The 15,000-nt window shown below is 41.3% G+C and overlaps 1 protein-coding gene across 2 annotated transcripts in view; it reads right to left on the reverse strand.

Moving 5' to 3' along the window:
* Positions 1–15,000, reverse strand: part of LOC138059418 (uncharacterized) — a 39,388-nt gene that overhangs the window by 6,760 nt on the left and 17,628 nt on the right. For both annotated transcript variants that reach the window (XM_068905016.1, XM_068905015.1), the window contains exons 7-18: positions 14,422–14,510; positions 14,075–14,327; positions 13,009–13,088; positions 12,148–12,376; positions 9,809–9,827; positions 9,557–9,651; positions 8,693–8,723; positions 8,158–8,219; positions 6,734–6,987; positions 3,896–4,031; positions 1,781–2,274; positions 1–877 (exon numbers count right to left, since the gene is read on the reverse strand). The exon at positions 1–877 is cut by the window's left edge and continues 134 nt beyond it. In XM_068905016.1, the coding sequence (XP_068761117.1) occupies positions 1–877; positions 1,781–2,274; positions 3,896–4,031; positions 6,734–6,987; positions 8,158–8,219; positions 8,693–8,723; positions 9,557–9,651; positions 9,809–9,827; positions 12,148–12,376; positions 13,009–13,088; positions 14,075–14,327; positions 14,422–14,510 (2,619 nt within the window). The remainder of the gene's footprint in view (positions 878–1,780; positions 2,275–3,895; positions 4,032–6,733; positions 6,988–8,157; positions 8,220–8,692; positions 8,724–9,556; positions 9,652–9,808; positions 9,828–12,147; positions 12,377–13,008; positions 13,089–14,074; positions 14,328–14,421; positions 14,511–15,000) is intronic.

A 15,000-nucleotide genomic window follows, 5' to 3' on the forward strand; every position in this document is an offset into this window, starting at 1 on the left:
ATCGTGGAATTCCGTGATAGTTAGGCATAATGGGCCTTTGAGACATAGGAGGGGGCCCGGGCTGCGATAATCCCTTTTCTCTTGCACCAACTTGAAGATGTGCATTTGGGCCACCAGATGAGCTGCTTAGAGGAGGTGGGGCATTTCCTTGAGGGCGATGGTTTATTACACCTGTTCTGACCGGCAATGGAGCGTACGAGGTTGGATGTGAAGGCAACGCTGGTCGCGGCTGTGACAAAGGCGTAGCACTGTTGCTTTGAGGGGGAACATAGATTCCCTGAGGACGTACTCCCTTTAGGGGTAAACGAGGATTTGAAACTAGCGGAGGAGGGAGAGCAGCAGTTCCGCTACTCGGCTTGACCTGTATTGCTGACTCCTTCGTTGAAGAATTCGGATGAACTCCGGGATGTCGAATCACTCCTCCGGGACTCGCACTAAATACTTGTCGCGGATAAATCGGCGGACTTGTCGCTGGTCTGTATCCAGGCATTTGTCCAACAGTGACCGTGCTATATGAAGGTCTTGACATTGGTGGTGCATGGGCAGAACCAGAAGAGTAAGGAGGCACAACTGAATTACTGCTGGCCGTTTGAACCGCGGACACAGCGTGAATCGGAAGCTGATTTGGCTGTTCAATCGTCAAGTTGGCCGTGGTTGTCACGTGACTACTTCTACTCTCGGTGGCTATCTTTGTCAGTGGCGGTGGAACGCAGTTTGATATCGTAACGTTGGGCGGAGCCCGACCAAATGTAATAGTGGTACCGGAGCTTGTAGCACTGGTTTCAAATCGCTGACTAGAGACGTTGGTCACTATTCGACTCGAACCGTCCGTTAGCGTAACATTGGGCATACTGGAAGACGTATGAGGTAGCAAACCCTGAAACAGCAACACAACAAGTTAAAACCTAAGCGATAACTCAGGCTACGAGGCAGAGTAGCCGACCGCTTTGGTCGCTTTCCTGGGGCTTCCAGGCTCAAGACAACAAAGCTGAAAATGTCTCAGATAGTCCTTGGTTGAGTTTCCCGAGAGCGATTGTAACATTCTCTTCTACTTTAGCGTTCATTAGTATTACTGGCTTTGAAAAGCCACTATGGAGAGTGATCCTTTGAATGCGTATATGTGTAGGGGATTTATCTAAGAGCTGCAACTTCGGGCATAAACAGTTGTAACACTTCGCTAGAACAGCACGTAAATCACATCCAAGCTATTAGTAACGTAACCCTCATCCTCACTCCCTTCAATTTTGCGTTTACCGGTTAATTTATGCAGTCGAACCCGTGCACATAGAAGGGGTAGAGGGGGAAAAATTTTCCGTCTTTGTTACAACATTTGCGACCAAGACTGTGGTTGTTTTTACATCTGCATCGTTTTGCACGGAATCATGCCAGTCAAAACATTGATATTTCTGCCCACTGTAGCCGAAAACTTCGGGTTTTTTGCCTTGCTTGCATTGTAAGATTCTTAATCTTCTGGCATTCTTTATCGACACTCCAGAAGAATCTGGTTCCGCTGGATTATTGCCCGTTACTGAGATACGAACAGCGGTGCAAGTGGAAGCGATTCAAGTGGGATCGTGCGGCACGCATTTTAGGTAAATTTCCTTGCCACTTAGATGACCCAAATGTAAAACAACACCATGAAATAAGAATAATAATAAAGTTTTGACGACCATGTGCATGTGACCGAACAACAGTGAATTTCACTCCCAACATCGTGTACCCACGAGCGGGGAGTGAATTGAAATTACAACAAAAAAAATACGAAACATAAAATAATCACCTCCTTCATGACTGGTTTTCCACCCGGTAAAGCGTTGAACGGTATAGGAGCCCGGTGGGATTGAACCATGGGAAGTTTACCCTGGGGGGCGAGCATAGGAATTGTTTTCACCGGTTTGGTTGGACGAGGTGCTGACGGGTTGGCAGGACCTTGAAATCTGGGGTTTCCTATACTGACTGGCGCCAGAGTTACCACTGGAGGAGAAACGACGGAAGCCCCTTGACTGACGGTGGAACCATTCTGAACATGCGCAATGGTTGTTACCGCTGAAGATATCCTTTGCCCCTCAACAACAGAAAAGGACGCCCCTGGCATGGATACGGCATTTTCCACCAGGGGCCTGGTAACAATACTATTTGGCTCCCCCGGAAGTAAGTACTCTGACTTCCGTTTCCGGCCTCTCTTCTTTTTCTCGACTCCAAGATGCTTGACTTCAAAATATTCGCGTGATCTTTTTGCCTTAAGTCCCTTGGGGCCTTGCAAATTCCCTTGATCTGAAAAACAAATCGATACAACTGGTTAAGGTAATTAAAACACAGACATATGGAGGCAGATGAATGCGGCGATTTTGTCAACTGAAAACAAATTTAAAACACACTTTTGAATCGTGGTCGGGAAGCAACGGATAACTGCAACCCTTCACGGCAATTTCATTCACAACTTGCCGGTAAAATCGCTGACAATTTAAGGAAATATTCGATTATCACAGGCCAGCAAATCTAGCTAAATTCAAAGTTGATGATATAATCAAAAAGATCTCATAAATAAATCAGGAGATTCCTTTTACGAGTTCAACGGGTACCCGATAGGACTCAACACTTTTTTGTCTCAATCGAATTTTTCTTTCAGTCAAAAAAGTAGCCCATTGTCTAAGCACAATAACTTAGATTTAGCATTGCGACAAACGGTAAAATCGTTGTTTGACATAAAAGCATGAAATCATTTTATTCTCCCTCGTCTCTCTCGTTTGAGAGGTTGGTCAACATCTGCGGCAAATTGGCAAGAAATTAACTAAAATCCAGCAAGTTTCTTGCTTTTTTAGGAAATTGCCTTAAAGTGTGCCGGAAACTCTCTAATTGGGGTCTTCATACTAGGGACGTAGGTAGGCTTTAAAGTACGCCCGATTTCTACTTTGAATGTGAACGGAGTTAATTTTAGTTGAAGTACCGTGACCTTACTTTGCATGTACCTTAGAAACGAGGTGTCTTCAGACTAAGCCAAAGTACGATCTCAAGTTTAGTTTTATCCCCCTTGAATGCATACTTGGGCAGATCAAAACACGATAGGGCGACAAGAGGTCAAGTCTCGAGTTGACTTGAGTTTCTCTCGCACTTATGGCCAACTTGGACCCCAGTAAGAAGTCGCCTAATGTCCTTAATTCCTCGAACAAAAGGCGGCGGGTAGCATCAAATTAAAAACAAAACTTCGTAGTCTCAGGACACTACGTGTTTTACATTACATGTACGAACAATGAAAACATATTGTTTACACATTTGAAATTTATGTACATAAGTTTTAAATGAAATCTTGAAATATGTATTAACTGCGCTGGATCCTTACGGTGTAATCTGAACCACCAGTACCACGGTTGAAAACCAAGACATGCCAGCATCACTCTCCTAAAATATTACAGCAAAATTATGAAGACAGGTTGGCGATTTCCCGCAAAATTTGCAAAAAGTGGAATTCTTTCAAAAACAAAATTACGAAAACAAAGTCCTCTTGATTGTGAAAATAAAATCGAATTGTTGCCAGTTATTGCTTTCCTTTTGCTTCGTTTGGGTTTTTTTTTTCGGTGTATAACATTTTCACTGAATGGGCAAAAAGTGAGTATCCCTCGGTACGAATGAATGAAATTTTCATGTGTCTACAAGGGATAATAGCACGTTTTCAACCCAACCTCTAGGGTCACCAATAACAATAGAGAAATGTACGACTTCTGGTGGACGAACAAAAGAAGCTAATGAGAGATCTTTTGTTTTCGTCCACCAGCATGGCGGGGATGACGTCACGTAAAAACCTCCTTTTGATTAAATTGTCCCGCTGCAGTGCGACGATCACTTCTCTCATTCCTTTATATCTCAATGCGTAAACAATAATGGCTTGACTGCCTACCATCAGCCTGACACTGGTCAGGACAAGGTGTTGGAACTGGCTTCAGACTCAAGAAGAACTCACAACAGATGAGCCTCCGACAAAATCGCTTTAAATAGCGCTCCAGCTTTGGTCGCGAATCCACGCGCGAGATTGCCTGTTAAAAGAAAAGAAAAGCACCATTCGCACCACTCTCAAATAACTTTCAGATATTTTACGTCCAGATATGCACGTAATTAGATGCACGGCGATTTTGATGAACGTCACGAGGCGTTCCCTAAGCCTTGCTCTTCTCCCCAACTTCAGCATACTCGTCTGGGAATACATATGGGTTATTGACCAAGCGTAGGGAAGATGGACTTCGAGGTCCATAACCACGCAAAATAAGAACGAGGCTAATATCCAGCCATCTCGACTGAACAAACTTGGTCAATAAATGATTTATTATATGGGATAAAACACCGAATAAAGATCTTTGATCTTGCAGGACCAAGCGAGAAATCCCGAGAGGGCAGTATAGCTCAATCTTGCACTCTTGGGTAGCCAATCACACCACGGGATTTGGTTCACTTTGCCCGCTCACGGAGCTAGCTAGTCACAAAATGTCCCGTAACCTCTGGTGCTCAAGCAAAGATTAAAGGCCCATCTTCAACCGACAGGCATTGCGTGTCGCGGAACAATTTTCATATACGAAAATCCAGCCAAATTTGAAATTCATCCAATCGGAACGCTGCGATAAGCAATGCGAATTTTCATCACAAAAACAAACGGTCGAAAAGCCTGTCGGTTGAAGGTGGGCCTTTAACAGCTGTACTTAGAAAAACGACGCTAACCCTTCCACCTTCCCAGTAGCCCATGAGCAGGAGCTTGCCTCACTTATACAAGCCCTATGAGTCAACATTTACCCGTATCTTTCTGTTTTTTGAACGCCACGAGTTCTTCGGCTCTGCACGCACTGTTGAGAATGACCAATCAGAATAAAGATATCAATATACCAAAATGATGAAATGATATATGAAATGTATCATATATGAACTGCGGATATGAAATCAAGTGAAGCTATGATCCTCGCAGTTATGAACGCAATTTTTCCAGGCTTCTCTACGCAATTGCAAAAATTGCGTTCATAACTGCGAGGACCATAGCTTCACATTCCCAATCCCATTCCTCACGGGAACATTAGAACTCACTTTTGACCAGCTCCCAACGTCAGTGGCTTCATAGTTCAGTTGGTTAGAGCGTCGCACCGGTATCGCGAGATCACGGGTTCAAACCCCGTTGAAGTCCTGAAATTTTCAGGCTTCTCTACCTAATTGCAAAAATTGCGTTCATAACTGCGAGGATCATAGCTTCACTTGATGTATGCAAATTGCGAAAATTGTTGTAAATGTGAGTCTCCTGCTTAAAGCCCTGGCCAAACTATCGAACAAAGTTGGATTCAACGCTCCAACTTTGCTCGATCCAACATAATTACATCGTTCGATCGTTTGGCCACCCATGTTGGATGATGTTCGTCCAACAGTTTTTGTTCGATCAAGTGTTGGAGGGAGTTTGCTTTTGATCAAACATTGCGACCAACAATTCTGCTCGAAGCAACAATGTTGCATTGTTTTGCAGCTCTTACAACAAAAGTTGTGTCCATTGTTGTCCTGAATCGAGTCACGTTCACGCTGCTAGCCAATCACAAATCACTATTTTATTTTCAATCCTAGGCTTCTAGCCTTATTTGTAACAAAGATGGCGGACACGGGTCAACAGCTAGAATCCTTCATCAGCGAGTATGAAACAAGGCCATGTCTTTGGGACACTTTTAGTCCCCTATCGCTCTGTTTGGAGATTTCTGCTTCAATAGCGTTTACAATTTCTGCAAATTGATCCGAGCTCACTCTCACCATCTCCTACGCACGAATGTATCTTGCAGTGAACATACCTTTTTCTACACAACCAATTTTGGTTTTAATTTTCCTCCTTTGAATCCATCGTTTCCGTCCTCAAACAGCTCCAACAGCACAAACGCTAAGAGCGGTTTTCGTTTCAGTGTTAGCGCCATACTTGAATGTTTCATCAAGCAATGTTGGATAGTGTTTTGCTACTACCTCAACATTTACATCCAACAATGTTGCATGTGGAATCCAACTTTGTTCGATAGTTTGGCCAGGGCTTAATTAAGAGTTAGTTCTAAAAATAGAAGGGTACGCGCAAAGGTTGACTCAAGGATACAGTGCATAGGGAGGCTCCTCCTACTCACCCTCATCCTGACCTACCTTATTGCTATCAAAATAGGTGGAAAATACTTAGATTTTTAAGTCCCCATCACCTCAACACAATTGATTGAATTCCTTGAAAAAAAGGGGTTGACATTTGACACTTTCTACCCGCAAAAAAAAATGCTACGTTTTAACTATTCCAATCCTGGCAGTAGAACCCAAGGAAAGTCGTAAATGAAAGATAGAAGTGATCCACACGGCGCCACGCGGCTCCGACGGGATTCGAACCCATGACCCTCTGCGATGCCGGTGCAATGCTCTACCAACTGAATTATGAACCCTCACGGTTCGGGACTCACTCCGCTGGTCAATTTGTTGGGCTCATTCGTTCCCTTGAATGATTCAGGTGTCTATAAGAGACAATTGCTGAAATTGTCGTCGAGATAAGTGAGAGGATCACTTCTATATTTCGTTTATAACCCGCGCTTCAAAATAACTGCATTTCTTTCATTCGTAAATCGTAAATGTTGGGACACTTAACCCATTTCCATAATCCCTTTTTCAATGTTGAATATGAATTTGTCATGTCTTTTTTTTGCTGCATGCGCTTACCTGACTTGCCCCAGCGCCACCTACTTGTCTCCATCCTTACCTTTTTGAAGATTTTTCCCTTGTGTTTGACCACCACCCGCACCCCACACCCCTCCTGCATGAGATCGATGACTTTTTCAGGATCAAATGCTGCTTTGGCTACCATCTCCAGTCCTGTGCGTATCACACTACTGACTTTCCCCGGAGGGGTGGCCTCTGGCAACTGTGACACCTTGTCAGGGTCCAACAAGGGTCCATAACAGCAACTCTTGTTGAAGAAAATCTGGTTCTTGTTGTGATAGAAGCGTTCTGAACCTAGCAAGGACAAGCAAAACTTCAAACCCAAATCGTTTCGTTTCACACAAGTTTTCAGCACGTTTGGCGGAAACGCAAGTTAGCAGAGAATGTCTCAAGGGTTACTCCTGGAGTGAAGAGTACCCCGGGAATTGTACAAGGAGGATTTTCTGGTCGACCAGGCAATGATAGACCCTGAGTTGAAGGGTGGAAAGACTTCGTAAGCGTGACCAATTAAACAGGGGAAGACTTTTGTCATGTTAACTCTACTAAAAGTTGACTCAGCTAGGAATGGGATTAGTACTGGGGCCACCTTCTTTCCATAGAAGTGAAGCCTTAAGCGGCAGGTACAAAACACAGGCCTCAGGTCACAGGTTTCTGTTTCACCAATACAGAGAGAAACCTAACCATTCATTAAAGCTAACCTTACACCTAATTAGACCTAAACAAGAGTTTGTACGCCTAAGGTTAGCTTTCATGAACATTTAGGTTTGTTTCTGTATTGGTAAAACAGAGACCTGTGACCAGAGACCTGTGTTTTGTACATGTCCAGCCTTAAGGGGTTGATTTCGAAAAAAAGGTCAGCAAAGAGGGCTAGATGCCACATGACCTTCCACATCTAAATTAACTGAAGAAGCTAAACAGAAAATGACAAACCCAAAAAAGCTACTAAAATCCAGTTTTTACATGAAAAATAAGAGTGTTGTTATGGCATGGGTGGACTCCCCAGCCCAGTCACAAATGAGTCTATTTTTAGAATACCCAGTTGTCACATCCCTGAAAAAAACATGGCAGAAGACGTCACGCATGACATGGCTACTTCTGATTGGTTAAGATTGGCAACCCTTTGTTTGTTTCGTGCGCAAAGTGTATCTATAAATAAATCCATTTGTGAGTGTGCTAGGGCAAGGCGCAAAGTGATAGATCAACACTTCTATCTAATTCACTCTTGCTCGAAATGACGCCAACTCTTTAACCAAATGGCCGATGACTAATAAAACATCTCTGCTCCCCTCACCTGCATCACAGCCTGCACCTGTTCCCATGAGGGCCAAATGAGGACTGTTCCCTCTACCTGTATCACAGTCCATACCCTCCCCCTGGGGGCCAAATGAAGACTGCTACTTTCACCTGTATCAAAGCCCATACCTATCCCCTGGGAACCAAAATAATAAAGACTGCTCCCCTCACCTGTATCATCATCACTGATATCACTTTCTTCACCAGCTGACTTGTCATCCTTATCAAGTTTGCTAAATTAAAAAAAAAATGCAAAGCAAAGTCAGTTCATGTGCAAAAGTTCTTCGCCAAATAGACCAATTTCAATATATTAAAATTCAGTCGAAAACAAAAGGCATCATCTCGAGGCTCTGGGGAATAAACTCATACAAATCCTTATATTTATTCCCCAGAGCCTCGTGATGATGTCTTTTGTTTAGGACTGAATTTTAATATAGCGAAATTGGTCTATTCACAACACTGTTTTTCTATCCAACTTGGAAATTTACATAAAGTACCATGCAGACGCCTGGCCCTTGTTGTGCGAGACATGGATTGACCTATTAAGTGGATAAATTGCAATCCAAACCAGTGGACGACTCAAATGGTTCTGACAACCCTCAGACTGTGCTATCCACCCCTTGAGCAACCAAAGGCCTGCAGACCACCAAACAGAGATGTGCATGTAATGCAAGATGCATCATACAAAAAAAAGCTCTCCACCTACCTAACTAAAGAAGTCTTTCTTGGCAGCAAACCTACCCAGGTAAACAATAGTGAGACATAATAATAAATCTTCTTGGAATGAATCCTTATTTGGGAAGTACCGGTAATTATTATTATCCACAATATGGATGAGGTACTGCTTGATTTCCACTAAAAGAAATGCAGGGGTATCAATACAGCAAAATTGGAAGTCGGTGGCTGGTTTCAGTAGATTAACAAACTGTTGTCATTGTCAAAATGAACTTTAATTTTCGGTATGAAAGAATCTGTCTTTAATTACTTCAATTTAGGAATAAAGTAGCCAACTTTCCGAAGTAAAGTACTTACTATTGGTACTTACTGAAACCACTCAGAATGAGAATCTCACTACAAAACAATGGGTTGTTCATCATATCTCTTAATCTCTTACATGTCTGCTGGTCAAGAGCATCCCAGACTTTTTTCCAGTGTGCCCCCCCCCCCCCCCCCCAGGGAAGGAGAAAGGGGCAGGCATAGCTCAGTTGGTTAATGCATGGCCTTCAGAGCAAGAGGTCCCCAGTTCAATCCTCGGTGACTTCAAAGTCTGTTTCAACTTTCCTCTGATCCAGGTAGCTGTAGCTTCAATACCCGTAAATGGAACAATGACAGTCAAGCTTCCATTGATACCAGCCTCATAGCTGAACAAACTACCGACGTTAAATAAGGTGACTTTACCTTGTTTGGGGGTGAGAGGGATACACAAGTCACTAAGACTTCTATCCCACAAAATGTTTCTTTAAGAATTAAAAGCAAAGGTGATGAGGCTTTTTTTCTCACCAATTCTCACTTAGAATATAATGTGGTAGAGTTACGAGAGTTTAGATTTGTATCACCAACATTTACTTACCTCCGGCTGACTGCCCTGCCTGGGACTGACTCTGCCTTCCCATGACCTCAAGAAATGACGGCAAGTCAAGAGTGTCCGATTCACTGTCTGCCAAGCTAGGGGTAAGGTCAGAAGAGGTAAACATTGTTAACATGCATTATCCCATGCTGTACTATGAAGGAATGACATTGAAACTATATATGAACTTGAGTGGTCCAAGCACTACTGAAAATAAAATAAATGGAACTTAAATCATGAAATCAAAGCACTAACCTCATTGAATCTGACGGAACTGAAAAAAGAATTTAACCAAGAATCAAGAAGGTGATACCACCTACAAATAGACCACTTTCAATATATCAAAATTCAGTCCTAAACAAAAGACATCATCTCAAGGCTCTGGGGAATAAACTCATACAAATCCTCATACTTATTACCCAGAGCCTCAAGATGATGTCTTTTGTTTAAGACTGAATTTTAATATATCGAAACTGGTCTATTCCAACTCATCTCCAAGTAATGTAAATTGTAACGTTTCAAGTAAAATCTACTTGGATATTTCATGAGAATGACAACCACAAGATACAAAATTTTGGGTTTCATCCATGAAAGTTTTACAATCTCTTGGCATTGCATGAGTAATAGTAATAATAATATTGTAGTAACTCGATATTTCTCAATGTTTACCTAACTGATCATGTGATTATCGGAAATTTAATCAGAGCACATCATCTTTGTATCAAGAACTCAATAATAGAAAAAAAAAGAACTCAATCACAGGTTACTGCAGGTAATTAATTCGATACCATTAAGGCCATTGGAAATTCTACATGTATGTACAGTGTACATGAACATTTGAACTGTAGGGGTGCATAGATGACGCAGTGGTGAGAACACTCACCCCCCACCAATGTGACCCGGATTCGATTGCCAGATTCGGCGTCATATGTGGGTTGAGTTTGTTGGTTCTCTACTCTGCACCGAGAGGTTTTTCTCCAGGTACTCCACTTTTCCCTCTCCTCAAAAACCAACATTTGACTTAATTTGTCTTAATAATTTGTTACTTTCAGTTTAGTGTCCCCAATTAGTGCTCCAGCACTAGAACGACTAGACACTTAAATAAAGTTCCTTTCCTTTCTTGTATCAGGATTTATAATATCCCAAGGATGACAGGCAATAGAAACGTAGTGTTCAGTTAACATGTATACCCTGTAAATCCTGATACACTTCAAAAGCTACTGTAATTAGTATTTCGTATTTCAATGTCACCACATGACCATCCAGTTAATTAAGATAGACACATGCCATGGCTCTGACCTATGGGATGCCATTAATAAAACCAATGCATCCCTCCTGCAAATATTTTATGCAACACTCACAGAGGTACACCCTATTCCCGATTAAATGCTGCATCATTTATTAACTTTTTTAGCATTTCTGATGCTTTGTTGATTCAAGGGAAGTGTTTACTTGTGGGTGCATTTCAATACCAATGTTCAATACCAATGTTGAATACCAATATTTACTAAGTCAAAAATAATTTGCAAATACATGTAACTTGTAAACATTTTGCAAAACAGAAACACAATAAACTTCTGTCTCACTCTTTGCTAATATAGAATAATTGTAATTTCCAGGGATGGTGTGAATTCTGAAGAATTGGAACACACTTGATTTTTTTTCACATTATCTTCAAATAAACACCACATTCTTCTGATTGAATTAGAGTTTGTTTTAGAGCAGTTAAGTTTGTTCCAACTGCAGCATTTATTCAAGGGTGGTGTTTCAATAATCATCTCTTAATTTTCCTCGCAAAAAGAGGTAATTATATGTTTTACTCTCTCTAAAACAAGATGATTTTACTTGTCAATGGCGGCAATTTCAGAGTGAAAGGGGTAGTCAAGTAAAAGCCATACATGAATATGCAATTTAACATGTACCTAGACACATATACAGATCTGACATGGATATTGTATGTTTGGCATATCCTTACAGATATGCCCAGGACTGACCCTAGTTAGATCCACGTGGATTTCAATAAGCATCACAAAGTGTCTACTTGCTCTTACTTCTACATCACTCGTGTCTCGGAATACAGACAAACTAATGTCACAAAGGGTATCCCAAATACTACTCCTTGAATGAGTAAAGAAAAACAGTTGCATTGACCCTAATTAGATGCACACCCAATTTTGACATCCAACACAAAGTGGACTTTAAATCAGGCAGGTACAAGAGTCAGACCAGATCAACTCGGATCAACTTGGATCGCTCACCTCAGATCCTTGTAAAAAAAAATGATAAGGCCTTGAGAAATCAACCTAGCCCTAATCTTTCAAGTAATCATGGTGTAATCATGGTGAAATCAGGCAAAGAAATAGTTTTGGCGCACAAAATTGTTTTGAGGTGAGTGATCTGAGTTGATCTGGTCCGAGTTGTGTACTTGCCCATTTAAATCAAAACATTTGCTTCCTGTATTTCCCACTATAAGTTGAGGGTAAAGGTTAGTAGCCTAAGGGTTAATCCTGGACATAAGCAAACCCTTAGCTAATCCAATCCCAAAATGACAGGCTTTCATAAAGAACTCAGCATACAACAGGAACACCACTTACTTCGACCAAATGGCGACAAGAGTGGGTGACCTGTTCTTTTGCACCAGCCAATAGGATAAATGTCAGGTGATTCGAAATCCACAAACTGGAATTTTTGATGCCCATCAAAAAAGAGCTGCAGCATTCGACCCAAGATGTTTGTTATGGTGGCAACACGGATGACATGCGGCTGCTCCAGATCGACAACTTCGACTTTCATTCCAGGTTTAAATTTATGAGCTTTCATTTTCTGTACAAACCCAAACAGGACAAATGGTGCAACTTATTAAGAAGTTGTGTTATTTAAAGGCTTCCTCAAATTATTTTATGTCTTCAACAGACATTATGATAATTTAAATACAGATTTTTATTATCATTGTAAAGCTTGCCCTGCATCCACTGGCAGGACAATGCTACAGATTACTATCATTTGTAGCACTTGTATGTTACTCTGCTAAACATTCAGCATCATCCATGAGTTTATCAGTATTTCTTAAACTCACATTAATTCACTCAATACCCACACTGGTGTAATTTACTCTTACAAAAAGAGGCCAGACCATGATTATAGATTTGTTTGCAAACATTCTCTTGGTTCATCACCTAACCTCTCCACAGGAGACTAAAAAAGGATTGTGGGAGCAACCAAAAAATGTTTGGGAGGCAGCAAGTTTCCCTGAGAACTTATAATACAAGGATGTTTGTACAAATTACATATTAATTGTTTTATTCCCCAGAAACTTGGGGTGTCTGAAGACGAAATTTAGTTTTAAAAATTGGGATTCAACTATCACAACACACATAATTTTATATTAATACTAAAAAGGCAAAGAGCAATTTAGCTTATGCAAACAACTAGTGTCTGCATTAACGATTACATACTCTGAACAGATGCGCTGGAGCATACGGTGCTCTACAAAGTGCCAAATACTTGTCCCATGCAAATGTCTTCTTTGTGTAGTCTGAAATTAATTCAAAGTGCTCATCATTATAATTTTGTGATTTTTTTTTTCAACACGGCAATCTACTGAATCTACCTTGCTGCAAATTCGTACGCCACTTAAAGTAATTTACTATTGTATGCAACTTGCTTATGCCATGACTTCACACTAAATCATGTCACGTAAATCAGGCATAACACACCCTTATGACAAAGAAAAGAAGAAAAACATCAAACATTAAAAAATTATGAACAATACAAAAGTTGCGATGACCAAGTAGAACTCATTCTGCAGGGATTCTGCCCAGGGACTCTCCAAGAAAGTCAAATGGAGTCATCATAATATTCACTGCACGTGGCCATCCACAGTAAAATCAACAAAAAGGTCATGACACCGGCATGCTATTTTAACACGCTAAACGAAACAAATTTTCTTTAACACATGATATAATCATACCTATTAAGCTTCTTTGTATTTTACTGTGCTTTGTTTGGTACACATCTGACACGCTACTTAGAAACTTTAAACGCACAAATGCAAAACAACATATCTGGTGTGTCTCAGCATGCACTTGAACAAAAGCAACCATGACAGCTACTAGTACTGTACAAGTCATAAAATAATTATGCACATACAGTGGAACCCCGTTTAAACGACCACCTTCGGGCCATGGAAAATTGGTCGTATTAACAGGGTAGGGTCAAATTATGATGCAAAATGCTTTTAAACTCGTTCTACTAGTACTACAGTACCTGTATACCTTTAATCCACTAAAAATCAACCATTTTGCAGTTAATTAACAACCCACTGTATATACCCTGTAACCATGTGGTACATCACACACAGCCCATGTCATCCCCTTTTCTATTGGCTTTCCTGTGGATGGTCACATGTCTTTAATATCTAATGTACAGTCTTCTTAAAACTCCACTAATTGGGCCATATTAATGCCTGTGGCTCTTAACACCTGTTATCTGCTCACTGAGGACCTAAAAACTTTCACCTACTTGCAGGTACAGCAAGCTCAACTTGATGCCTGTAACACCATCCAGGTGGAAAGATTCCAGGTGAATCACTGTGGCTACAGAACGTCACTGACGGTACATCATCCTGGTAGTCTGTAGTGATCGCAAAGTAGTAGGGTCCCAGACTCTTAGTGACTGTTGCAGGGCAGATGATTGATGGCTTTACGGGATGAACTACCTCCAGCTTCATACCAATTTCAAATCCATGGACACGTGGTTGGAAGTGTTCTTGCGTCTACGAGAGTTAAATTTAAAACAAATTTGCAATAATGACCTAAAATGAAAAAACAAGTTAGCAAGCAAAATAAGAAACAAATTCATAAAGCTACCTTTCTAAACAAGTCATGTGGTGCAGCAAGTGCTCCAGTAAGGGTCTGTGTCAGGAATGTCCTCCAGTCTTCAAGAGTGCTATTAATACCTAATAAAATAACACAAGATGTTTACTATTATGCAGATCAATGTATGAACACATTCCAATTAACAACTGCATTGCCAAATGGAGAATGCATGCTTGGGATATGTTTTAATTAGGGACTTCCAATGGATCAGGCCACCCAGTCAGCCAGCCTCTTGACTGAGTAACACTCCCATGACCAGCAATCCCCACAACCCAGCCTTTAAGTCCCCAAACCAGGCATCAAGACACCAACAGTACAAGTAGGGAGGGAAGGGGGAGAAGCAAAAGCCCGACTGGACAAGCACAGCACAAAGTGGCTGGCAAAATGCTTGATAAATTGCAATGTCGTTAAGCGATTGAGTGAGAATGCGCTGGCCTGTGCCAAACATCCCACACCACTCTTAGATACATGTAATTGACCAGCCCAGACTACTACCCCTCTTTGTTGTTAACTTTGTTATCAAGTTATTGTGTCTGTTGAAATAAATTGTAAATTATCCACATGCACTTT

This window comes from Montipora capricornis, chromosome 8 (assembly GCF_036669925.1).
Source record: "Montipora capricornis isolate CH-2021 chromosome 8, ASM3666992v2, whole genome shotgun sequence".
NCBI lineage: Eukaryota > Metazoa > Cnidaria > Anthozoa > Scleractinia > Acroporidae > Montipora > Montipora capricornis.